The 25,217-nt window shown below is 49.6% G+C and overlaps 1 protein-coding gene across 2 annotated transcripts in view; it reads right to left on the reverse strand.

Moving 5' to 3' along the window:
- Positions 1–860: 860 nt before the first annotated feature.
- LOC112647369 (myosin-13) overlaps positions 861–25,217 on the reverse strand; it is a 51,408-nt gene continuing 27,051 nt past the window's right edge. The window contains exons 20-39 of one of the 2 annotated variants that reach the window (XM_025428376.3): positions 24,073–24,328; positions 21,636–21,878; positions 19,866–20,042; positions 18,475–18,620; positions 18,280–18,370; positions 16,883–17,272; positions 14,644–14,770; positions 14,444–14,562; positions 12,207–12,403; positions 11,653–11,836; positions 10,941–11,106; positions 9,973–10,097; positions 8,658–8,966; positions 8,364–8,567; positions 5,964–6,089; positions 5,502–5,672; positions 3,169–3,273; positions 2,975–3,070; positions 1,324–1,458; positions 861–998 (exon numbers count right to left, since the gene is read on the reverse strand). In XM_025428376.3, the coding sequence (XP_025284161.1) occupies positions 984–998; positions 1,324–1,458; positions 2,975–3,070; positions 3,169–3,273; positions 5,502–5,672; positions 5,964–6,089; positions 8,364–8,567; positions 8,658–8,966; positions 9,973–10,097; positions 10,941–11,106; positions 11,653–11,836; positions 12,207–12,403; positions 14,444–14,562; positions 14,644–14,770; positions 16,883–17,272; positions 18,280–18,370; positions 18,475–18,620; positions 19,866–20,042; positions 21,636–21,878; positions 24,073–24,328 (3,382 nt within the window). In that variant the 3' untranslated portion in view covers positions 861–983. Of the gene's footprint in view, positions 999–1,323; positions 1,459–2,974; positions 3,071–3,168; positions 3,274–5,501; positions 5,673–5,963; positions 6,090–8,363; positions 8,967–9,972; positions 10,098–10,940; positions 11,107–11,652; positions 11,837–12,206; positions 12,404–14,443; positions 14,563–14,643; positions 14,771–16,882; positions 17,273–18,279; positions 18,371–18,474; positions 18,621–19,865; positions 20,043–21,635; positions 21,879–24,072; positions 24,329–25,217 lie in introns of both variants that reach the window. The other variant, XM_049110225.1, reaches the window with a different exon arrangement.

Genomic DNA, 25,217 nt, shown 5'->3' on the forward strand with positions numbered 1-25,217 from the left:
CCAGATTTGCCAGAACCCGAGCCCATGCCCCTGGCAGTACGACCATTGTGGCAAGTCAGGTTCAGAGAATGTGTGGCCAACCCAAGGCCAACCCAAGGTGGTGCCTTTACAGCTGTGAAGTGATGAGGCTCAAATTAATTCTTGGTTCCTAATCCTGTCCTTATATTCTTCTATTGCTTTAACCCTTTGGTGTAAGCAAATCTACCCAATCTGATTAGGATCCAGGAGTGAGCCCCTAAACCAGCAGGATCTACTCTGGGCCAGCCTCAGCCTGGAAGCGAATGGCTCTCCAGGCCCACCTGCCCCCTTCACAGTTTGGCTCTGGGCACCGTGGGAAAGATCTGTACAGGTAGAGTGAACACAGTCGGAAGAAGACACACAAGCCCCTACCCAGTGTTTCCCAGGAGCGAATGAGTTGGGGGTACACCTGCTCTCTGCTCAAATGTCACGGGGAGCAGTGGTTGTACAACACGGCCCCTAAGAAGGACAGGATGGAAAAGTAGAGTTTCTTAGCAGAAAGCACCTGCCTGTGAGTCTGGGACCTGGGCATCTGGTCTCCACCCTGCCTTGGGTAACCAGAGGGGCCTTAATCTCTTTGGAGTCAGTTTCCCCACCTGACAGTTTAGAGAGACACTGGGGAAGTGAGTCTGAAACCACTCTGTGTTGCGAGGAGGAAAATGCTCTCTAGTTATGCGGGAGGGGTTCTGCTCTCTCTAGTGCGAAGGAAGCTGGTGATTCGCTTAGCAGAGGGTTGGCTCTCCACCTTTTCTGCTCGGGGCCAGGAGGCCACTTTCTCATCCCTTCTTTCTTTATATGTACAGCAGATGAGGCAAGGCCCTCAAACCACCCCGAGCAAGCGGGACGGACGGTGATCACGAACACGCAGAGCTGGACAGACACAGCGTTAGGAGACTTTATTTCTCACGACACCATCCCTCCCCTCTCCCCCCACGTGTCGCATGGCAACGGGCATCTGGAAGGCCTCATTCTTCCATCTTCTGTGGGAGAAAAACAATCAGGAAATGAGTCAAACCAAAGGCAAGGCTGAGCTTTGCCTTCACGTACGTGGAGCAGCTGGAGAGTCTGGAAGTTCCAGAAAAATATTAAGGAATGGCACTGTTTGCCCTTGCACGTTGTAGACACAAAGCTGTGCAGGCCCTGGAGAGGGAAGGGACCCCCAAAAGCAGAGGCTTTCTGGGCAGGGCCAGGGGTGATAGGGGGTCTGGGTTCCCTGAGCCCTGCTGCTCGTTGCCCCACAAGCTCTCCCTGGATGCCCCCTTGGTCCTGGTCTCAGGAATCTGGGGAAGGGGTCTGCTCTCTCACCTGGGCCCCCACATCTCGGCTCTTGGCTCGCAGCTTGTTGACCTGGGACTCGGCGATGTCCGCTCTCTCCTCCGCCTCCTCCAGCTCGTGCTGGACTCTCCGGCACTTGGACATCTGCGTGTTGGCCTGCTCCTCCTGACCAGGAGATGGAGGGGTGGAGGCTGAGGAAGGCCTTCACTCTGCCTCTGGGGCTCCTGGGCCTCAGATTCCCTGTCCTCTCCTGGGGTGAGGACAACGCTCCCCGCCCCTGCCAATGTACGCTGTCTGGTCACCTCGAGGGTACAGCCGCCACTCCTAGGATCCCTGCCTGGCCCCCCACATCCCTGCTCTGTGCCGACTCTCCTGCTGGGGCTCCCCAAGTTCCGAGTCCTCTCAAGGCACCTGGAGGGGTCAGAGGCCAATACCCTGACCTTCTCCCAGTTACTGTCTGCCTGTGGCCAGGCCACTGTGCATGTCTTTTGAGGGTGATCTGAGGGTTCTTTTTTTTTTTTTTTTTTTTTTTAAGATTTCATCTATTTATTCATGAGACACACACAGAGAGGCAGAGACACAGACAGAGGGAGAAGCAGGCTCCCTTTGAGGAACCCGATGCGGGACTTGATCCTGAGGACTCCAGGATCCTGCCCTGAGCCGAAGACAGAGGCTCAACTACGGAGCCATCCAGGTGCCCCCAGGCGATCTGAAGGTTCTCAAAGAAGGTGGCCCCCTGGCACCCACCCTCCCAGGCAGTCCTGCTGCGACCATGCTCATCCCATGGGCACACATCCGTCCCCCATTGAACCAGCTCAGATCTGCTTCCCTGTAGTCAGGGTGGAACCACCAGCCCCTGGGCAGGGGGGGCAGAAAGGACCAGCAGAGGAGCCATATGCTCATTTATCAACAGCAGGGTCTCCCAAATTTTGTTCTTCAGAACACCAGTCCTGTGGGCTGCTCTGCATACAGTAAAAAGGTTCCAAGTTCCACTAAAGTGGCGGGGAGGTATGGGAAGGGCTGGGCCATGCTGCATTCTAGAACGGCTTGTCCACTTTGAAGAGTGCATGACATGTCACCTGCCAAATCTGAGAAATCCCTGAAAGCAACCAGTTCAACTTTGTTTAACCTAGAGTTTCCCAAACTGTTTCTTTTCTTTTTTAAAACTTTTTTTAAAAATTTAAATTCAATTTGCCAACTAAACTGTTTCTTTTCTGTAAAAGAGAAAGTTCCCCCCATCCCAAGCCCCTCCCACCCTAGCTTCCTGCTAGTAATATCTCTTAGACCTGTTTGATGAGGGGGCAGGTCAGGAAGGATGAATGGGAGGGTGGTGGTGAGGAAGGGTGAGAAGGAGGAGGCCGTGGGGATGGGGATGGAGGCAAGGTGGGATGCTGTGAACCAGGATGGGGGGGTGTCTAAGGAGTCCTGGTGGGGTGGGCTGGGATGCCCGGGGTGTCAGGTCAGGGCAAGGTGAGGCTGGCAGGGTGGGCTAGGATGCTCTAGAGGGCAGGGGTGCGGGCTAAAGTGAGGGTGCTAGCCACATGAGGTGAGTCAGGAGGTACCAAGGAGGTGCAGGCAGGCTCTGAGTTTGCAGCCTGCACATGAAAACCTGGGCCTCGGGCTCTGTGGACTTTATGGAACAGGATGTACTCCTGCTCAGGAGTAGGGGCCCCCTACTCACAGCCTCTTCCGCCTGCCTCTTGTAAGCCTTCACTTTGGCCTGTAGCTTGTCCACCAGGTCCTGGAGCCTGAGGATGTTCTTGCGGTCCTCCTCAGCCTGCAAACAGAGCACCATGCCAGGGCCCCCGGGACCCGCCGCTGCTTCTGCTGGGGTCGGAGCCACATCTGCTCACTGAGGCTTTGGAGACCCCCTACCTGGTACGTCAATTCCTTGACTTTGCGTTCGTACTTGTGGGCCCCCTTCAGAGCCTCGGCCCCCCTCTTCTGCTCAGCATCCAGCTCACTTTCCAACTCCCGCACCTGGGTTTGGTGGAGAGAGCACGGGGCTGGGGTCAGAGCAGCCAGGCTTCTCCCACGTACTCCCAAGTCGGTCATTTTAGGGGGGACTCAGGATCCTCTCATTATAGTTTGTAAAAATGTCTCCTCCTAAGGCTGGGGGACCACTTTTTAGTTGCAGGGCCACCACTGTTGGTGCAGATGAGAACAGGGAGCCCTCCTAGGTGCACTCAGTGGGGCCACCAGGCTGGGCTCCCAGGAGAGGCCTCTTCCTCTGGGGCCAGCAGCTTGGTGAGGCCTGGGCTTCAGCCCCAACCCATCCCCGCAGGTGAAGCCTGCATGAGCATTTAGGGGGCCCTGATTCCTAGTCAAGTGAAGCCATGGCGGGGGGTGGGTCATGGAGAGAGCCTGGGCCAGCGATGGGCAAGGTGTGTTCAAGCCCTGGGTCGAGCTGGCTGATTCAAAGCACATCAGCAGCTGCCCCTAAGAATGAGTTTCTTTTCTTTTTTTAATATTTTATTTATTTTTTCATGAGAGACACAGAGAGAGGCAGAGACACAGGCAGAGGGAGAAGCAGGTTTCCCTGAGGGAAGCCTGATGTGGGACTTGATCCCAGGACTCCGGGATCATACCCTGAGCCAAAGGCAGATGCTCAATTGCTGAGCCACCCAGGTGTCCCAAAAATGAATTTCTATGTGTTCTCTGTATCTATGGAGGCTCTAATTCCTGCTCCACCACCTCAAATGTGGGGGTCAAATTAGACAAAGCACATGCAAGTGTGTTTTAAATGATAAATCTCTATGCAGGTGTTTCTTTCATAGCTGCATAGGGCTTTCCCTGAAGTCTTGAGGGGACAGGATGGCCACTGAGAGCACAGGTCACTAACTCTGGCCCCGGACTCCCATGGTCCAGACAGAGCCAAGAAGTGAGGGTGGCAGCCTAGCCCCTGGGAGGAATCCCAGTGGCCATAGACGCAGGCAGCTCTGGGCCTGGGGACTCACCAGATCGACCTTGACATCTACCAGTGGAACACGGTAACTCTGGGCACTGTTCCAAAAATATTCCCCCCACTGCAACCCCTGCCACCCCATAAGCCCCGGGAAGCTGTTTACTACTATTAGCTTCTTGCAAACATCTATGTTCCTGGCAATGCCCTTGTGGCCTCTGTGAGTTTTGTGGAACTAAAGATAAAGGGGCAGCTGGGACTGGAAACTGGCTGAGGTGCCTCCCATGGGATGAGGGGGGCTGGCCGAGGGCTCCCTGCCAGCTCAGGAATCAAAGAATCCTGGAGGGTGGTGTGGGCTCTAATCACTCCCTCAGTGGAGGGATCCATGAGGAAGACAGGCTAAGCTCATGTAATAGAGTATGACTGGGAAGAAGGAAAAGTAAGCATCTAAAGAATTTAGGGGGAACGGGGGTGCCTGGGTGGCTGAGTGGCTGAGCATCTGCCTTCGGCTCAGGACATGATCCTGGGGTCCTGGGATTGAGTCCCACTGGGAGCCTGCTTCTCCCTTTGCTTGTGTCTCTGCCTCTCTCTGTGTGTTGCTCGTGAAGAAATGAATAAAATCTTAAAAAAAAAGGAAAAACAAATACAGAAACAAATACAAATACAAATAGGCTCCCAGATAAAGAAAAAGCAGGACTGCTTTGAGCAGGGGGTAGAATTTTCCTGGGGCAGTGGGCTGCAGAGCACCGGCCACCTGCCACTTAGGACAGAGCAAGTGAGAAGCAAACCAGCATTTCAGACTGACTTCATTCAGAGACTGAGAAATCTGGGACAACTGGGAGCCGGGGGTGGGAGGTGAAGAGAGACTCTAGACTCTACAGAGGATGGGCTGTTGTTCACCCAAGTGGAGGCTGGAGAAAATGTAGCTTACACCAAATATGTGATTTTGTGCATGTAAAGTACATTTCCCCTCACTTATGTGGAGCTGAATTCCTATAAACACAGGATGTGAACATTTGCAAGTGTCTTCACACTGCAGCTCCCGAGACTTAAGTGTTGCAAAGCGTGTGTGTGTGTGTGTGTGTGTGTGTGTGTTGTGGGGGATGGAGGAACCAGTGAAGGAGAACAGGAGAACTAGGTGGGAAAATCGGCTCACAGAGAGATCTGCAAGTAGTCCTCAGACCAAACTCACATCCGCTCCACCAATGCCCACTTTCCTGCAACCTAATTTCTGGACTGTGGCCCCGTCCGAGATGGTTGAATCAGACAGGACTTTGAGGGTCAGAATCCTCTCAAGTCACCCCACCCTGGCCTCCAGTTTCTGGATCTGCTTCTTCCCGCCCTTCAGGGCCAGCTGCTCAGCCTCGTCCAGACGATGCTGCAGGTCCTTCACCGTCTGCTCCAGGTTCTTCTTCATCCGCTCCAGGTGGGCACTGGTGTCCTGCTCCTTCTTCAGCTCCTCGGCCATCATGGCCGCCTGATGAAGTTCATAGGAAGTATTAGTAGGTCACCTGGCATCCCCACCAGGAGGATACAGAGGATGCTGTCAAGGTCAATACTATGCATGCTGATCCTGCCTACTTCATCCTGCTATCACTTGGTGATGCATCTCCTCCCCACTTGGTCTCTGCTGAGGCTTCATCTAACTCTAGGAAGCCAACACGATTCTAGAGGTCACCAGGCAAAAGAACCTACTTGCCTGGTCCCCACCCAGAAACCCCTTTCCTATCTCCAAACACCTGCTCCTAAAAGAAGCAATGGAGCTCACATCCGTGATCGCCTTCTTGGCTTTCTCCTCCGCGTTTCTGGACTCCTGGAGGGAGTTCTCCACCTCTGCCTGGCACTGAGCTATGTCCACTTCCAACTTTTTCTTGGTATTTATCAGGCTTGTGTTCTACAGGAAAAATCAGATCCCAGAGGTGTAGGTTATCTTTGGATGCTTGAGACAAATTGAGCAGGAGACAGTTGCATGGGGAAGGAAATTAATCGCCATCTCATTTCTTATTTTTCATCTCAGGGATTTGCTAGGTGCTGTTTCATTCTTGACCAAACAGAAGGTCCTGAAACAGACCCAGGAACTAACTGTACATAAAATAAGTGAGTAACTGATAAAGGTAGACTTTCACATATTCGAGGAAGAAGAGAGAATTCAGTAAAAGATATCAGAGCAAGGAAAGGGTGGGTAGGCATAAGTATATAAAATGAGAAATAGTTCTAATGATCAAAACACACTATACATAGAATTGTAAGGGTCATGACAAGTGGAAAACACTCGCAATGTAGGTTGCTGGAGAAACATTCTCTTCCTTAACATATAAAAAGGACAAAATCGTGCAAGTAAGAAAACAAGACACAAAGTACAGATAGGGGGAATGCACCTGAAGAAATAATTACTCATTAGTAATCAAAATTTCATATCTTTTTTTTTTTTTTAAGTAGGCTCCATGCCCAGTGTGGGGCTTTAACTCATGATCCTGAGATCAAGAGATAGATGCTCTGCCCACTGAGCCAGCCAGACACCTTGTGAAAATCAAAATGAAAAAGGTGAGGTGTTTTCTAACAATATAGCCGGTAAGGATTAAAAGATGTATAATGGGGGGTCTTTGAGGATTTAGAGGCAAGAGGTCTTACATATTCTCCCAATGAGAATAAAAATTGGGGCCACTTCGTGAAGGCAAATTTCTAATAGGCTACAAATGTCTTTATCGTTTGGACCAGGAAATTCTGCTTCCAGCAATCTAATTACTTCTAGGAGTAATAAGGAAATTAATAATAATAATAATAATAATAATAATAATGGGGAAAATGTGAACTTTTAATTATAAGTTAAGTTCATCATAGAAATTTTTCTGATTGTAAACATTTTATTGGGAATAATTTAAAACATCCAGCCATGGAGGACCGATTAAATAAAAGTGCCATACCACCCTACTGTAACGGATCACTTATCTGCCATTAAGATAGTCATAGAGGGGTGCCTGCGTGGCTCAGTGGGTTAAGCGACTGACTCTTGGTTTCGGCTCAGGTCACGATCTCAGGGTCCTGGGATAGAGCCCTGTGTGGAGGGGGGTGGGTGGGGGGGGGGTCTGCACTCAGCAGGGAGTCCTCCTGAAGATTTCTTCCTCTGCCCCTTGCCCCACTGATGCACAAATGTGCTCTCTCGTCCTCAAATAAATATATTTTTAAAAGATTTTATTTATTTATTCATGAGAGACACACAGAGAGGCAGAGACACAGGCAGAGGGAGAAGCAAGCTCCCTGTGGGGAGCCTGATGCGGGACTCGATCCCAGGACTCCAGGGTCACGCCCTGAGCCCCCCAGGTGCCCCTTCCTCAAATAAATCTTTAAAAAAATAGTCCTAGAAGACTATTTAAAGGTGTGGGAATACATTTGTGACAAAGTGTTAAAATTCAAATGAGACGTTGCAAAAAAAAATTAATCACATTTCTACAAAAGTATAATACTTATACACATGGACAAGAGCCTGGAATGAAAGATCTCAAAATGGTAACACGGTAGTTGGTATTTCTCTTCTATTTGTTTGCTTATATTCTATTTTCTAACAAAGATTTTGTTCTTTTAGAAAACTTTTATAAAGGTGGCAGACAGCCTCTCCTCTGCTGTCCCGCTCACTGCTCCCTTGCGGTGTATTCAAGAAACTTCTATGTCCTTAAAAAGCAAACAACAACTGTGCTCTCTTCGGCGGCACATATACTAAAAAACAAACAAACAAAAACTTTCATAAAGGTAATAAAAATAATTATTTTGAAATGCAATTCTAATTTTCCCAGGCTGTGGCTTAGCTGTCAACTTCCCCCGTGACAAGCCCCTCGATGGAATCATTCATCCTTCCTTTCTCTGATTTTCCCACAAGATGCATGCACCTTTTATCTTTAGATTAAATAAAGCTCAGAAATCTGTGCATCTGGAGCATAGTTATTCCAAGAACTAAGCTTTTTTTTTTTTTAGATTTTATTTTTAGGTACTCTCTATACCCGAAGTGGAGCTCCAACTCACAACCCTGGGATCAGGAGTTGCATGCTCTACTGGACTGTGCCAGCCAGCCAGCCCTCCAAGAGCGAAGCTTAATGCACCTTGGTCTTGACCGCTAGTCTGGGAGCAAGGGTGGGTCCTACCTGGGCCCAGGGTGGAGGGGGGAGGCGCCCACCTGGGAATGCAGCAGCTGCACGCGGTCGCTGGCGTCCAGCAGCTCCTGCTCCGACAGCCTGCGGGTCCGCTCTGTCTGCTCCAGGGCCGCCTTCATCTCCTCCAGCTCTTCCAGCAGGAGCCCATTCCTGCGCTCCACGATGGCCAGCTGTTCCTTGAGGTCCTCATTGCTCCGCAGGGCGTCGTCCAAGTGCAGCTGGGAGTCCTTCCGGGAAAGCCAGGTGTGAGGCCGGAGCCCAGGACAGGTGCAACGCCCGCCAGGCCCACCTGAGCCCACGCACACGCACGTGCTCACCTTGAGCTGGCCCTGCACTGTGCGCAGGTGCTTCTGGGTCTCTGCCACCTGGCGGCTGGAATGGCCCAGCTGGATCTCCAGCTCGTTGAGGTCCCCCTCCATCTTCTTCTTCAGCCTCAGGGCATCATTGCGGCTGCGGATCTCGGCGTCCAGCATGCTCTGCATGGCCTCTGCTGCCCGCTGGCTGTTTCTTTTCAGCTGCTCGATTTCTTCATCCTTCTCGGTAACCCTGCGGTCAAGCTCGGATTTCACCTGGCTCAATTCCAGTTGGACGCGCAAGATCTTGCTTTCTTCATGTTCCAAGGAGCCCTGATAAAAGCAGAGGAGTGATGGGGGGGCGTGCAGGGGGGAGTCATGAGCAGTCCTCTTCTTTTATTCTTAAAAGATTTTATTTCTTTATCTGAGAGAGGGCGAGCAAGATCTAGAGCAGAAGGAGGAGCAGCGGGAGAGGAGGAGCAGACTCCCCTCTGAGCAGGGAACAGGATGTGGGGCTTGATCCCAGGACCCTGAGATCACGACCTGAGCTGAAGGCAGATGCTCAACCGACTGAGCCACCCGGGCGCCCCAGCAGCCATCTATCTGAACAGGTATTTTCCTTCCCGATAATGATAAAATCAGTATCACTCTACCCATTGTATAGATGAGTAGAGGTGAAACAATGTGCCCTCAAATATCCCAACAAGTAACGAAACTGGAACCAAAACTTTGCATTTGTTATTAACAATTTTATGTCTGGAGAGGGACAGAGCACCTTTTTGAATTAGTAAAACCTTTCTTGGGTGTGTGTGTTTTAACGGCAGCCGTAACTCAGGAGACCACCGATCCTCTGGAGGGGCAGGTTAATTGCTCTCCGGTCAGGTCACCCTGCATTATGCAAATTTCCCCCAGAAATAGCTCCACCCTCCACCCTGCACTGGCCACACTGGTTGGGGCCTGAGGACACTGGGCCTATTTTGACTTGATGGAATTCCCAAAGCCCATCTGGCGTGTGACTGGTATAAAGCAGAGGAATTCCGAGCCAGCTCTCAGGATGTTTCGTGACTGAGCTCTTGCTTCCTTAGAGGAAGCCAGCAAGGACATAATGAACACATTTATTTATTTATCTTCAAAGAGGGGGAAGTGATAAACTAGGGGACACCCAGGAAATGAAGCACAGCACAGCTGCACAGCTGGTCCCCCAGGGACCACTGGATGTTCCTCCCCATGGAACTTCCGCACCTCCCGGCAGGCAGCAACCCCAAAGGCCCGGTGGGCTCCCCCCTCCTTTGGTGTCCTGCCCTCCTGAGCTTCTGCGGGTCACGTCCCGAACACTTGCCTCCACCTCTTCTAGGGCGACCTGGAGGTCTGACTTTTCCTGCTCCACCTGTTTCTTGCTCTTTTCCACTTCCTGAAGATGCTTGCCGGTTTCTGCAATCTGCTCGGTTAAGTCGGAAATCTCTTCTGCAAAGGACATGATCGATTTAGCTTGCTTTTTTTTTTTTTAAGGATTTTATTTATTTATTTGACGGGGGGGGGGAGGGAGAGAGAGAGAGAAAGTAGGCAGAGCAGCAGGCAGAGGCAGAGGCAGAGGGAGAAGCAGACTCCTCGCTGAGCAGAGAGCCCGAAGCGGGACTCCATCCCAGGACCCTGGGATCATGACCTGTGTCGTAATCGACTGAGCCACCCAGACCTCCTGATTTAGCTTGTTTTATCAGGCTCCAGTTGACAGCAGAGGCATTTTGCCTGGCAATTTGGGATTGGGGATTCATTCACGTTTATATGGGAGACAATACAGTGGAGCCCTTGAGGTGAGATATCAGCACGACACAGGTGTGTTGTCTCACCTGAACTATGCAGACACAGGAGCGGCAAGAACACTGCTGTGTGTGACCCTAAAACTTCGCAAAGTATATAAAAAACGGTCACCATGAGGACCAGAGAAGAAAATTCTGGAGACACAGCACAGAATATAGAGTCCTAGTCTTTCGGAACCAGAGGGGAGCCTTAGGGGGCATCGGGTCTGGTCTGATTTTGCGGATCAGGAGTCCGAGGTCCTAAGGGATTTGGTGACATGCCCAAGGACACAGAGCCATGTATGGACAGATCCGTGAAAGATCTCGTTCTCCAAGAAGAGGTGAGCTTAGCAACTCACTCAAGACTAAGACTTCGCCACGACTGTGTCTGTGACATGAGCAGGGTTGAGCTCTGGGATCAGCAGAGCAGACAGGAGGGTCCTGTGGGGCAGTGGGAGGAAGGAAGCCAGAGCGGGACTGGTGCACACCTGGGGTGGCGTGGATAGCTCACCTTGCAGATTTTTATTCTCCCGCCTCAGTGTCTCCAACTGATCGACCACCTCTTCGTAGGCGTTCTGCATCTTGAAGATTTCGGTGCTAAGCGACCTGGATCCTTTCTGAGCAGCTTCCAGCTCAGCCTGGCTCTCATCCAGCTTTTGCTTCCACTCTGCAAGGACCTTGGAGATGACAAAGGGACACATGAACAGCAGGAAGGACCAAGGCACCTGGGAGAGGCCACAAAAACAAGGGCTGTCTGGATGCAACGCCAAGGTTTTAACCTTCTGTCCTATGGACTCAAAGACAGGGTGGTTCTAGAGCACGGGCTTCAGACTCTTATGCTCCTACAGGCTATCTGCTTTATTTTTTTAAAGATTTCTCTTTTATTTATTTGAGAGAGAGCACAAGAAGGGGGAAGGGTAGAGGGAGAGGCCAGCGGGGAGCCTGATGCAGGGCTTGATCCCAGGACCCCAGGATCATGACCTGAGCCGAAGGCAGGTGCTTCACCAACTGAGCCCTCCAGGCGCCTCCATCTGCTGTATTCTTTAAGATATTTGGATCTTGAAGTAATCCGAATTAGCTTCAACTGAAAATTCACTTTGTTGGAAGTGTCAGCAAAGCAAACACGTAATACACAAACCACCCCCCACACTATGACTTGATGCTCGGGGGACCTCCCAGATGCACATCCAAGTGTGAGAGGCCAAGGCTCTCTGGGGACAGACCTTATCAAGGTCCCTCTGCTTCCTGTCCAGGATGGCACGGGCTGTGCTGGTGCGTTCCAAGTCCAGCATCAGGTCATCCACTTCCCCCTGAAGCCTCTGCTTGGTTTTCTCCAAGGAGGCACACTTGGAGCTCACAGCCTCTGTGTTCTCCTCTGCTTCCTGGAGTCTCTGGGCCAGTTTTTTCCTAGGAGAACCAGATTTTTTTTTTAACTTGACAAAGGTGCACTATTTCAGAACTACCTGTCGGATCTGACAAGGATGGGCAGTCCATTTGGGGCTGGAATGGTAAGAGCCAGACCTAGAATTGGATGAGTGGGCAGGGTCTAAGCATCACCTGGAGAATCCCAAAGTGCTTGGTGGCAAAGCTGGTCACCAAGAAGCCTCCAAGGGAACAAGGACAGTCCTAGGGGAAGGATAGGGATGCCCTACCTGGATGCTTAACAAAAACTCAAGGGCATGGGAAGGACGAGAGGGTCTCTCAAGGCAGAAGAATTCTCTGTCCCTTCACTCGTGTTTTGGGGTCTCCTCTGCTGCTGTGGCCGGGGAGCCCGTACTTGGCCTCCTCCAACTCCTCGGTGCGCTGGATGGCGTCCGTCTCATATTTGGTCCTCCACTGGGCCACCTCGCTGTTGGCCTTGGACAGCGCTCTCTGCAGCTCGGCCTTGCCCTCCTGCTCCTCCTCATACTGTTCCCGCAGCAGGTCACAGTCATGGCGGGAGGACTGCAGGGCGTGGGCCAGGGCGTTCTTGGCCTGTGGGAGGATGGTGGTAGCAGATTGCAAAGACATTTGGCCATTATCAAGCCAAAGTATCTTCATTTAAACTGGCATCTCTGAACTAGGGGTGGGGGAAGGGGAGGTGGGTGGGGGGTGGGGGTGACTAGGTGACGGGCACTGAGCGGGGCACTTGATGGGATGAGCACTGGGTGTTATTCTATATGTTGGCAAATTGAACACCAATAAAAAATAAATTTACAAAAAAATAAAAAATAAAAAATAAAATAAAATAAAATAAAATAAAATAAAATAAACCGGCATCTCCCAACGTGAACTATTCCCGACCTGCCTTCACAAACTTAGCCGTACCTGCGTATGTCTTGTGTTATCTAATTTTTTTTCAAGTTGACTCCCTTATTGTATTTAAATATTCAGATTTTGCCAGTAAACTATTAAACTACATTAAATAAACAAGCACTAACATTTGCCACAAGCAGATGGGAGCCATAAGAATAAAGGCAACAGGAATAAAGCAGTGTTCTCGATCCCCTTCTAACTAGGTCCTGGCCACTGCGGCTCTGTGCCTGAAGCCCACTCTCTGTACGCCTTGATAAGAAAAATGAGCCCTTGCTAGAGAGACGGTATCCAAATTGAGCTCTTTTCTTTATGCAATCAGAAGAATTAAAACAGAATTAGAAAGGGGATAATTTTCTTGCTACTGATGCAATGCTATAGAAAGATGTCGCCGTGAAAAACCCAAAAGCATTGTTTGGTGTCAGCAGGGGCTGTGTCTCCACACCAGGGAACTCTGATGTGAGCTGTTCTGTCTCCATGGCTGTCCTACCTCTTCCCAGGCAGGGAGGACATGCCCAGGGGCCTCCCTCGCGTACTCCTACTTGGTCAGGAGGATAATTTAGCTCTCCTCTTGATGATCACAAAACACTTTTTTTTTTTTTTAAGATTTTAAGTAATCTCTACATTCAACGTGGGACTTGAATGCACAACCCTGAGATCGAGTTGTGTGCTCTACAGACTGAGCCAGCCAAGTGCCAAGCACACAACACTTGATGCCACCATCAAAGAAAGAGTTTTGTTCACCCAGCATAGTCATGTGCACATTTCCATCTTTTTGGAAACACAGATAGACAGCAAAACTTTGCCCAAGGAAGAGAATTCAGTTGCTACTGTATCCTGGCCAGAAGACAGCCTCGTTCCTGTAATGGATTTTCTCACTGCTTGTTCAGACTCTGGGTCTTGCCACAACCCCGCCCCAGTTCCCTGAAGACCCTTACCATATAGTGGAAAGATGGGAGACTAATAAAATGCTTGGTTTTGTCTTTAGAAGAAGTGGAGCCTGGGAAAATTCTAGAAGATTGCCTTGTAAGTCCCACCCGGTGCATGGCAATCTCAAAATCACAGAACGTAATTTTGTAGACTCCTGGATTCTTATTCTCATGCTTGAACACACATTGACAGCATTTATTAGGCACCTGATGTGTGTACTGTTCTACTGTGCACTGTACATGTTTACCACTAGGGAAAAATTATTCTTGCCTGGGAGTTTACAGGTCAGTGGGGAGATGGGCTTTATGAACATAAATATCTAGGTATTAAAGTCAAGACGCGATGATGGTGTCATGTTTATGTCCCAAGCATGCCCCTGAAAGCTGTGCAGTCTTTTTGAAGGAGGAGAATTTAAAATCGGGTGCTGTAGCAGGTGACACATGAGTGATGAGGAAGGAAAAGGAGGGCATTTCAGGTGGCCAGGATGAATGGCTGAGCAGAGTGAAAGAATACACAGCAACAGAGATGGTCAAGCTGGGGCGGCGGCAGGGAGGGGATGCCCTGGCTGGAGAGGGGTGTTTATCAGACCACCCTGTGAGGGACAGAGGAGCCCAGAGGACGGAGCACCCTGGCTCTGAGGAAGGAAATCCAATGCCAAAGTCCTGTAGCCTCAAAGAATGGGCTCCCACCTTGCCACATAGCAGAGAGGAGAAGCATCGGACTTCATGCATTGCCTCCAGTTTTTGTGGCTTCTCGTTCTGACTCTGCCATTTCAGAAAGAGGCATTCTTACCTTGGTTTCTTCTTCCAGTTGCCTCTTAAGCTCCTCCAGCTGCTGGGTGAGGGCCTGCTTGCCTTTGGTTAGCTGTGAAATCAGAGACTCCTTCTCTTCCAGTTGGTGGCTCAGCTCCCCTACCAAACAGATGCATGAGTGTTGCTGACTGTCGCTGACTCGTGGCCTGGCTGGGCTAGAGAAGCCCTGCCCATCCTTACCATTTTGGGTCTGCAGTCTTGCCTTCTGCATGTTCAGATCATGGATTAACTGTGTCTGTTGGTCATCCTTGGCTTTGATCTCATTAAATTGGTCTTCTACAGTCCGACACATTCTTTCCACATTACTCTTTTAAAAAAAAAAAAAATCAACATTAATGGGAAAAATGGGTTTCTGGTGTTCAGTATTGAGCTGGGAGTTTGATAGTTTAGCCCCTTAGCAGGTAAAACAAAAATAAAAATGGAGAGCACATAAATGTCAGTTTAAAAAATTATAATCAGGGGATCCCTGGGTGGCTCAGCGGTTTAGCGCCTGCGTTTGGCCCAGGGCGCAATCCTGGAGTGGAGTGGGAGTCCCAAGATCGATTCCCACGTCGGGCTCCTGGCATGGAGCTTGCTTCTCCCTCCTCCTGTGTCTCCTCTGCCTCTCTCTCTCTCTCTATGTCTATCATAAATAAATAAATAAATAAATAAATAAATAAATAAATAAATCTTTAAAAAAATTATAATCACTTCAGATTTGCTTTATTTTTATCTGTGATTATTGCTTAGTCACCACGAATAGGTTGGAGCAATAGCTTTAAGTAGATAAGTATTGATTGGTTTGTAAAAAAAAAAAAAAAAAACATAAAAACCTTTGAGAAGATGCTACTCAAAGGAACCCCAGAATCCTCTTGTAATATAAGTAATTCTGTTGTCATGTGAATAATATTACCACCTGATTTATTTATTTGAAAGCAGTATATTCAGATGATAGTGTTGAATATTTCATTTGGTTATACGAAAGATTCTTTATGGTGGAGGTGGCATGGAGGGATTCACTCCCCCAGCCTCTAGTTGGCCCGTATTTTTGTGAAGTTTGTAGATTCCCTCCTCCTAACTCACATAACATAAAACAAATATCTTGAGCATCTATTTTTCCTCAGACTGAGAAGTAAAAGATGGTGGTATAAGAGGCAGGAATATTAGATTTGAAGGAAGTTTTCAAGGGGTTTAGGATATCTTTAAGAAAATGACATATGAACATGAAACAACTTTATATGGGATAGCTGAAAAAGAGACAGCAACTCACAAGGAGAAAAATCAAAGGATACAACAATTTAAAAAATATAAAGCAATATAGGTACTTCTTCCACTGGATTCTAAAATTGAGAACAGATAGCATGAACCAGTGGCAGAGAAAGGGAGGTGGCAAGGAGGTGCTGCATGTGGGTGGTGGTGTCATCTGTTCTAACCCAGAAAACCCTGCAACCTGGCCTGGGTGCTACAGGGGAGAGAGACAAAGATAGAGACAGAGAATACATACAGACATAACTCCTTAGAGGGAGGAAAAAGCCAAGAAGAGCAGAAAAATGGGGAAGCAAGCAAGAGAGAAAAAGGAGTTGCAGTCAAACAGTGAGAAAGAAATCAAGAGGAAGCCCCAGGCTGTGGGCATCCAGATCCTAAAGTAGGACAGCAAGAGGCCCCATGGATCTAAGAGCCCACCATTATTCTCTAAGGAAGCCTTTGCCCTGAAGTCAAACACAGGGGTGGGTTTACCAGGAAGCTGGTGAGGTTTGAACTTAACGACCTTCATGTGCATGGGCCCTAGATCATGCAGGTGGTATAGAAGTTTCCAGGTGGGGAAGGGAAGCTAGATGCAAGCAGAATATATTTGTAGGGAGGCATCACTGACAAATGGCCTAAAGAGGTCTCAGAAGACAGAGATCTGAGTCTCCAGGGTGCCAGTAATTTGTAACTTCTTTTTCTACTCTAAATGAATATTTGCTTTCATGCCTAACTTTGTATTTATAATTTTGCATGTGTTTTCTTAAAGAGACCCTCCCCTCCTGAATTTCACATGCTTCAAGTGGCACAAAACTTGTATCTACCCCTGTTCTCACACATAACTTCATGCTGGTTATGCCTCCCAGAGATCAATACCATGGGCTAAGGAGGTGGCACGTAGAAAGCCGTTTGGTGCAATCCATCCACAGGTTTAGTTCTAGAAAATGACCAATGGATTGGAAGATTCTGAAAACTTTCTGAAACTTTGGAAGGATGATGAGACCTTGAGTCATAGTGGGTCATTGTGTCAAGGTTGAATGACAGGAATGGATTTGGGGGGTTGTGGTCAGGCAGAAGGCAAGAGGGCTTTTCAGTTTTGAATGGGCAGTGAGTTTGGGGGGATCAGATTGCTCCTGCTCCCTGGGGTGGTGTATGTGGCCACCTCAACGTTTGCTAAGAGCAGGGGGTCAGGTACCTTTGACTTGGAGACAGTCTCAATGTTACTGGCAAGGTCATCGATCTCCATCTTCAGCTCGCTCTTCTCCTTCTCCAGCTTCTGCTTGACCCTCTGCAGGTTGTCTATCTGCTCCCCGAGCTCGGCCACGCTGTCCGCGTGCTTCTTCCGAAGAGCAGCCGTGGTGGCTTCGTGCTGCAGGGTGGCCTCCTCTAGGTCCCTGCGAAGTTTCTGGAACTCAGCCTCCCGCTTCTTGTTCATCTCCACCTGGGCAGACGTGACCCCACTGGCTTCTTCCAGGCGCTCGCTAATCTCCTCCAGTTCCCTGGAAAGGTCAGAGCGCTGCTTCTCTGCTTTGGCCCTGGAGGCGCGCTCTGCCTCGATTTCCTCCTCCAGCTCCTCGATGCGGGCCTGAAAGGGTCACTGCATCAGGAATGTTGGGAAGAGGGAGCAGCCCACTTTGGGAGGGGCAGGATGGTGAGGGGCTGGGGGTGGGCATCACAAAGGAAAGACTACATAACATTCACGTAGTGAGGAATAAACTTGGAGACCAGCCCAATGTCTATCAGTAGGGGAACGGCCAAATTCACCATGATGGAGCCACGCTCCAGAACTTCATGAGCAGTTAGACTTGACCCGTGTGTACCACGGCCAGCTCTGCAGGATGCATTGCTACATGAAAGGAGCAAGTTGCAGAACCATAATCTCTGTATTACCATATTTAAACTAAAAAATATAAAGCATATAAAATATAAAATCTACATCTATTTAATGAATATATTTACATGCATAAATATACATGCAAAGATAGATAATATATGCTTGCATATATTTATGTTCTTGTTCCTTTATATTTTAATATATATGTACATATCCATATGTATATGTGTATCATATATATATACACATATATCTCTCTATATATATCTTCCATATATAGTCTCCTTGGGTCTTTTTTTTTTAAGTTTCATTTTTAAGTAATCTCTACACCCCAGTGTGGGGCTTGAACTCAGAACCCTGAGATTGAGAGTTGCATACTCTACCAATGGAGCCTGCCAGGTGTCCCTCTTTGGGTTTTAAATGCGTACATAAACCTGTAGCAAAAGATCCAGAAGAATACGAATCCACCTGAAAGTGGGAATGACTTCTGAGAAGGGGGATTATGGGTGGTGATCAAAGTGTCCTTATCAATATCCTTATTTAGCCTTATTGGTAACACTGTGATATTCTCAAGGAAATCTATGTGTGTGCTACTGACAAAATCAAAGTGTTAATTTCAGAAAAAATAAAAAGGACAGGACATCCTCTCCAGCTCCAAGGGCACAGGGAAAATAGGCAACAAAAGGAACAAAGGCAAAAGGGCAGGAGGGGCCCCTCCAGAGGGTTTTCAGGGTTCCAGAAGGTTTTGGCACTTCTACCTGCAGTTCTTTGATCTTCTTTTGTAATTGTAAACTGTGCACTTGTTCATCGTCAATTTTGGTTTGCAATTGACTGATTTCAAACTCCTTCCTGAAAATAGATGCATATGTTTAAAATAACATAAAATCCCAGCCATTTAAAGGGATAAGTTGGCACTTGGGCTCAGACACAGAAGTCAAACACGAAATCTTTACTTCTTCAATTTCTCCTCCACTTGCTGCTTGTCATTTTCCAGATCCATGATGGATTCCTGGGACAGTTTCAAGTCCCCTTCCAACTTCTTCTTTATTCTCTCCAGATCTGCCCGCAGTTTCTTCTCCTGCTCCAAGGAGCCCTCGAGCTGGGGAGACACAGGCAGAAAGATTGGGGCTGACCCCTCAAGCCAGTGAGGATGCACATGAACTGGCAGCCTACTTTGGGCTCCTGGGAGTGTGCCTGCTGGTCTCTGGCCCCAGGAGGGAGCAAGTCTCCCCTGCCTCTCCACTCTTCCCTCCTCCAGCAAAGGCTACCTCAAGGGGCTGGATCTCTCAGAGGCCTTCTGGTGCCTCTTTCCACTGATTCCCACTTGGCCTGTCCTAGGCCACGTTCCCTAGGAACATGGTGCCCATAGATGCATGCTCGTGCCCAGATGGGAGCAAGGGGGAGCTTCCGTGGATGGGCTCTGCTACAGCCAGGCCCATGAGGGTCACTCCTCCTCAACCAACACCATGCATCCGTAGGGAGATTAGGGCAAATTTGTGTGTGTGTGTGTGTGTGTGTGTGTGTGTGTGTCCCCATGTGTGTATGTACACATATGTGTGTGAGGACCAGGGCTGTAGGGGTGAAGCACGCCTGCTCCGGGGAACATGCAATCTGGACAAGTTCCAGCCACATTGTGAGTAAGCCTGAAAACGTCAGGCCTGGCTCTTGCAACCTAGAACATATACGCAACTAACTGATGAATCCCTGCATTCTACCTCTGAAACTAAACAAACAAAAGAAGAAGAACAAAAGTGAAACACGATGGGGAAAAATGAAAATTGTCATGGCCACAAACAGGACTCATTTTTAATAATGTTAGAACAGGATCAGAGCTTTTGGAACCCAAGGACCTGCAAGTGGATGCTAAAAACGATGATGATGATGATGATGGTGATAGCTCTACGTGCTGAATTAGCTTTCTTTCTTTCTTTCTTTCTTTCTTCTTTCTTTCTTTCTTTTTTAAGATTTTATTTATTTATTTGGGAGAGATCGAGAGAGCAGGGGCAGGGAGAAGGAGCAGCAGACTCCCCACTGAGCAGGGAGTCCAGCTGGGACTCGATCCCAAGAGCCTGGGATCATGACCTGAGCCGAAGGCTTCACCGACCGAGGCCCCCAGGCGCCCCCGAAGCTGAGCTTTCGGTGGAAACCCTGCAAGGCGGAGCTGGTCGTACCCCCACTTCACTTTAAGTGGCTGGCTCAGCATTCCAGACTCATGTAGAACAGGCCAAGGTCCGGACTCAGCGAGTCTGACTCCGAATCAGAAGTGAGACTCCCCCTTCCTAAGCCCTAACCCCTGCCTCTGCAGAGTAACAGCCGTTAGAACCCAGTAGTAAAATTTCCTTACGTCATCCGTTTGCTGCTCCAGCTTGACATTTATTTTGATTAGACCGTTGACTTTATCTTCTTCCACCTGAAGATCATCCAGTGCTTGCTGATGGGCTTCCTGCAAAGACTTCTTCTCTTTGGTCAGTTTGGAAATGTTTTCCTCGAGCGCTGTCATTTCTTCAGAAAGGTTCTTGACCTGTGAGAATATCCACACAATATGGAGTGCTTAAACAATTCAATCCACAGCTATTGGGTTTTTTGGTGTGTGTCCCCCACCCCACCCCATGCTTTTCTTCTCCTTTTTCTTTCTTTTTTGGCTTCTGCTTCTCTAGCTCCGTGGCAGGTGTTCACTGTGTTGGCTGTGTCATTCGGAAACTGGCAGCCCCTCGGGTCTTAATTTCCTCTCTGGCCTGCCCAGGAGCCTCGGATCCTCCCGTTAGGAACATTCCTCCAGAGAGGGTTTTATGTCTTATAAGGGAGGGTGCTGATAAATGCAAGTAGGATGCTTTTGAAGGGCCACCCATTGATCTCTATGTATCACCATGTACCCATGGGAATGTGTTTTCCAGGTTGGGCTATTGCGGTTCAGACTAAGGCAGGAAGAGTAAGGAAAGATACCAAGTGCCTCTCCAAGAATATCCAGAATGGGAGCCTGGGCCGCCAGGACGCGGGAGAGGGGCACCAAACATGAAGCTTCAAGGCCTAAGTTGAACCGCGACCTACGTATGACACTCTTCCCAGATCGGAGGTTGTTAACCTCCTGACCCATCAGTTGAATCTGGCAGCGGACGTGTATTTTCTAGTTCATACAGTAGTTTACTCTCTCTTTCTTTTTTAAAGATTTTACTTATTTATTCATGAGAGACACAGAGAGGGGCAGAGACACAGGCAGAGGGAGAAGCAGGCTCCCTGGGGGGAACCTGATTCAGGACTTGATCCCGGGACTCCAGGATCATGACCTGAGCTGGAAGGCAGACGCTCAACCACTGAGCTCCCCAGGCGTCCCAGTTTGCAACTTCTCAATAAGTTATCAATATTGAAAAAAGAAGTGAAATTTCACATAAAACCCAGATGGAAAATTAGAAGCTCTGGGGATGCTGGATTCACATTCCCACCTGGCAGCCGTTGGGTCGGGCGTGCCGCCTTGGACAGGGCAGGTGCTCACCCGTTTGCCGCAGTCTTGACACCTCTCCGTTGTCCCTTACCCAACTCGAGAGTGTCCATCCAACACTAACCCTGGGTCGTCTCACCCCAGGTCAACCCCCTCCCTTACTCTACCTCATTAGTAATCATTATTACTTGAATCAAGTGCTGTGATTTTTCACGAATTTCTGTAAAAGGTGAGGATTCTCAATTTGACCAGGTATTTCCAGATACTCTGCACTTTGCCTATAATGCACGAGGGTCCCTGCCAGTGCCTGGTGTCATCCAGCTGTCTGCCCCCTTGGCCACCTACCTCTTTCCCTCCTTGTCCACCCGCCCCCTGGAGGTGTTTTGGTTTGCTCTTCCTGGGCCAAATGCAAACAAGGATGAGTAAGATGCCACCCTTCTCCAGGCTCTCTTGCTTCATGCAGGAGGGGCTGGGGCTGGAAGTCTGGGGTACACCCAGCCAGGCAGGAGGAGGGTTGACAAGAGCCTTCAGTGTAGACAACAAGGCAGAGGACAGAACTTGGTGGGACCTCACCACCTGTCCGCTTGCTCCCACCTCTGACTCCGGGCAACGTCTGCTCCCCACTGGGAGGCAGTGAGGACCATTCCAGAAGCTGTGAGGACTCCTGGCACTGCCCACCTTGTTCTCAGTGGCGTGCTTCTCCTTTTCCACTTTTGTCAGCGTCAACTCCAGATCATCGATGTCCCTTTTGAGAGACGAGCATTTATCTTCCAGGCTCCTCTTCTTCGCCACTAGGTCAGAATTCACCTCTTCTTCCTCTTCCAGCCTCTCGTTCAGCTCCTTGACTTTGGCTTCCAGTTGGATCTTGCTTTTGATGAGGCCCTCGCAGCGCTCCTCCGCATCGATCAGGTTTTCCGTTTCCTGCAAGAACCAGATCGTCGTGTTCCGGTCAGACTACAGCAAACCCTGCGAGGGGAAGTGCTCTGCCCTCCAAGAGCCCACTACCTGGACCTACGGCAAGGAATGGGTCACAGGCACGCACACGCTCTCACATGCACATATGCACACTCAGGTGTGCGCACACATTCACATATGCACCCATGCATACACACATACATACACAGTTGAACACACATGTACACATGCACATATGCACACTCACGCACGTACACACATGTGCACACATGAACATATGCAACCATGGATATTCACACACACTCGTGCACACATGCGCACCACAGGTGTACACACACGCTCATGCACACTCATGCATGTACACATGTGCACACATTCGCACACATGCACTCATGCGTGTACACACACTCATGTGAACACATGAGCATATGCACCCATGCATGCGCACACACTTGCACACCTGCACCCTCGTGCATGTACACATACATGTGTACCCATATATATGCACGCACACACATACTCACACAATGCTCACATGCACACATGCACCCTCACGCATGTACACATACATGTGCACCCATGGATATGCACACACACTTGCATGCACGGGTGCATGTCTGTGTACACACTCATGTGTAGAGACATGCACCCACGCATGTGCACACATGTGCACGTACACACATACATAAATGCACACACACACGCACATCATTTGTATCTCATTGGTATACCTTTTTTTAACCACCAAGGACATCGACTTAATAGAAATTCGCCTGAAATAACTCAAGCACAGGACTCCATACAGTTCACGGGGCTTCTGCCAATTTGCCCCAAATTGCCCGGCCGGCCATTTCACTCTTCCTTTCACTACCACTTGAAAAATGACTCATCTACTCGTTACCACAAGCTACCTGGTATTTTCAAAACATTACTACCTTTTAAGTTCCAATAAAAAAGTGCAGTCTATGCCCGTGAGCCCTGCCTCCTCGAGCCCCAGAGCAGGAAGTTCAAAATAGGAATAAAGTGAATATGTAGAGATATGTCCCAGAGGGCTCTGTAATGAGTCTCTTGGACAGGTCAAGATCAGCTAATAATTGGGCTATACCGTGTTGTGTAAGAGTGCTGTAAAAACTGGGCCCACATTTCAAGATTATGGGTAAGAATAAGCGTCGGTGTTAATTGAGCATGTACCATGTGCCAGGTATTTCAGAAGCATGGGCTCACCCGATCCTCCCGACAACCCTATGATGTGCGTCCTATTACTGTGCCCATTTTACAGATGAGAAGAACAAGGCACAGAGAGGCTACGAAACTTGCCCGAGGCCACACAGCTATCCAATGGAGGATCTGGGATATAAATCCAGCTACCTGGTTCTAAAATTTGTCTTCTCTCCCACTCAGCTTGGGAAAGTGCTCCCAATGACCACGCTGTACTGATTGGGAGAATAAGAAGGGGAGGAGAAAATGCTTTGTATGCGAGGCATTTGGAGGTTTATTTAAAAAGGGCAATTCATTCGTGAATCGATAAAATTGCCCTGCCAGAGTGTTCATTTCCCCCACCTCCTTGATTCATTTTATTTTTTTTAAAGATTGTATTTCTTCATTCATGAGAGACGCAGAGGGAGGCAGAGACACAGGCAGAGCGAGAAGCAGTCTCCCTGCAGAGAGACCAATGTGGGACTCGATCCCAGGACCCCGGGAACATACCCTGGGCTGAAGGCAGGCGCTGACCCGCGGAGCCACCCAGGGGTCCCTATCTTCCTGATTTAAAAAGGGCCTATCTTCAAGGCATTTTTAGTATAATCATATTACCCAAACTCACGTATATACGATCACTCCTAATTTGAATTGTTGTAGTGACTTACCGGGAATTTTTGTTTTTCTTAAGACCTGGTGCATCCCTGACAGGCTTTAATTACGAGGACAGACACATCGCCCTCATGTCCACAGCAAAGTAGGCCTAACGCCGCTGTGGAAGACGGACGGAAATGAGGGTGAGCAGAATCCACTGTGCAGAGGAGCTCACCCTGCAGCTCGGCAGCGGCCAAGCCCCGCCGCCTCCGTCCTGGGACCCCGCAGGGGAGCTGCAGTACTCAGTAGGCCCACTAGGTGGCACCACGGCCCCTCGAATAGACGCACCTGCAGGGGCCTGGGCCTTGCTACTGCTTCTAACTGACCCGGGAGGCGGGGAGGTACTTACAGACTGCACCTGCAGCTGGAGGTCGTTCTTTTCCTGCAGCAGGGACACCATCTTCTCCTCCAGCTCCTTGCGGCGAGCCTCAGATCTGGCCAGCTCTTCCTTGGCCCTCTCGAAGTCTTCCTTCATGGTGGCCATCTCTCTCTCAGCCTCCGCGCTCTTGAGGAGCGGCTTGATCTTGAAGAACAGGTTCATCCAGGGCCAGTGCTTGACGTTCATGAAGGAGCGGATGTTGTACTGGATGCAGAAGATGGACTCCCTGGACATTGCATTGCGGTGGGCTGGGTTAATGACCATGGCAAGGACGCTGTCCACCCCTGCCCACCCCGGGGGTGGGGGGCCCATGCCCTTTACCCTTCCCTGGGGACGCGATGCCTGAGGTCCTGATTCCCGACGCCATGAGCATCTTCATCCCTAGTCCCCTGAGTCTAAAGATTTAATTTATTTATTTGAGAGAGAGAGAGAGAGAGAGAGAGAAGAGAGAGCACAAGCGGGTGGGAGGGGCAGAGGGAGAGGGAGAAGCAGAGGCCCCGCGGAGCAGGGAGCCCGGGGCAGGACTGGGTCCAGGACCCTGAGATCATGACCTGAGCCGAAGACCCAGGCGCCCGCCTCCCAGATCTCAACCGCTGACTCTCACCATTTTGAAAGACCCCATTGCCTTTGATTCCGTGCTCACGGCTTCATGGTACTCGGCACGTGGGCTCCTCTTCCTGCCTACCCGCGGGTGTACACCCGGGACCGTCTCCCCGACTCTTGCCCTCCTAGAATGGCCTACTTCCCTGATTTCGACTGGTGCCTGTCCCAGTGCCACCTGCCGTATCTCACGCTGTATCCCCCACAGCTCACGTGTGCCTGAAAAATTGCTTCTCTTTCCCATAAGCTGGCGCCTGCTAAGGGCTCGTCTCTCCCCCATTTCCATGCTGGCTTCCATTCTCTTCACCCAGCTAGATGCCTGCAAGGTGCACAGTGGTGGCCCATGTGGTGACACCAGTGTTAGAGCCATATAGGGCATCAGGAAATAGGCGAGAATGGGCCTCCCCTCAAGGTTTCCCCCTCCTGAAATCCCTAGTACTGCTGCTGAATTACCCAAGGAGTAAGACTCTTCAGTGTCCTCTGAATGCATCCCCTGCTCCCTCATGGGTGGACTC

Source organism: Canis lupus, chromosome 5, assembly GCF_003254725.2.
Source record: "Canis lupus dingo isolate Sandy chromosome 5, ASM325472v2, whole genome shotgun sequence".
Taxonomy (NCBI): domain Eukaryota; kingdom Metazoa; phylum Chordata; class Mammalia; order Carnivora; family Canidae; genus Canis; species Canis lupus.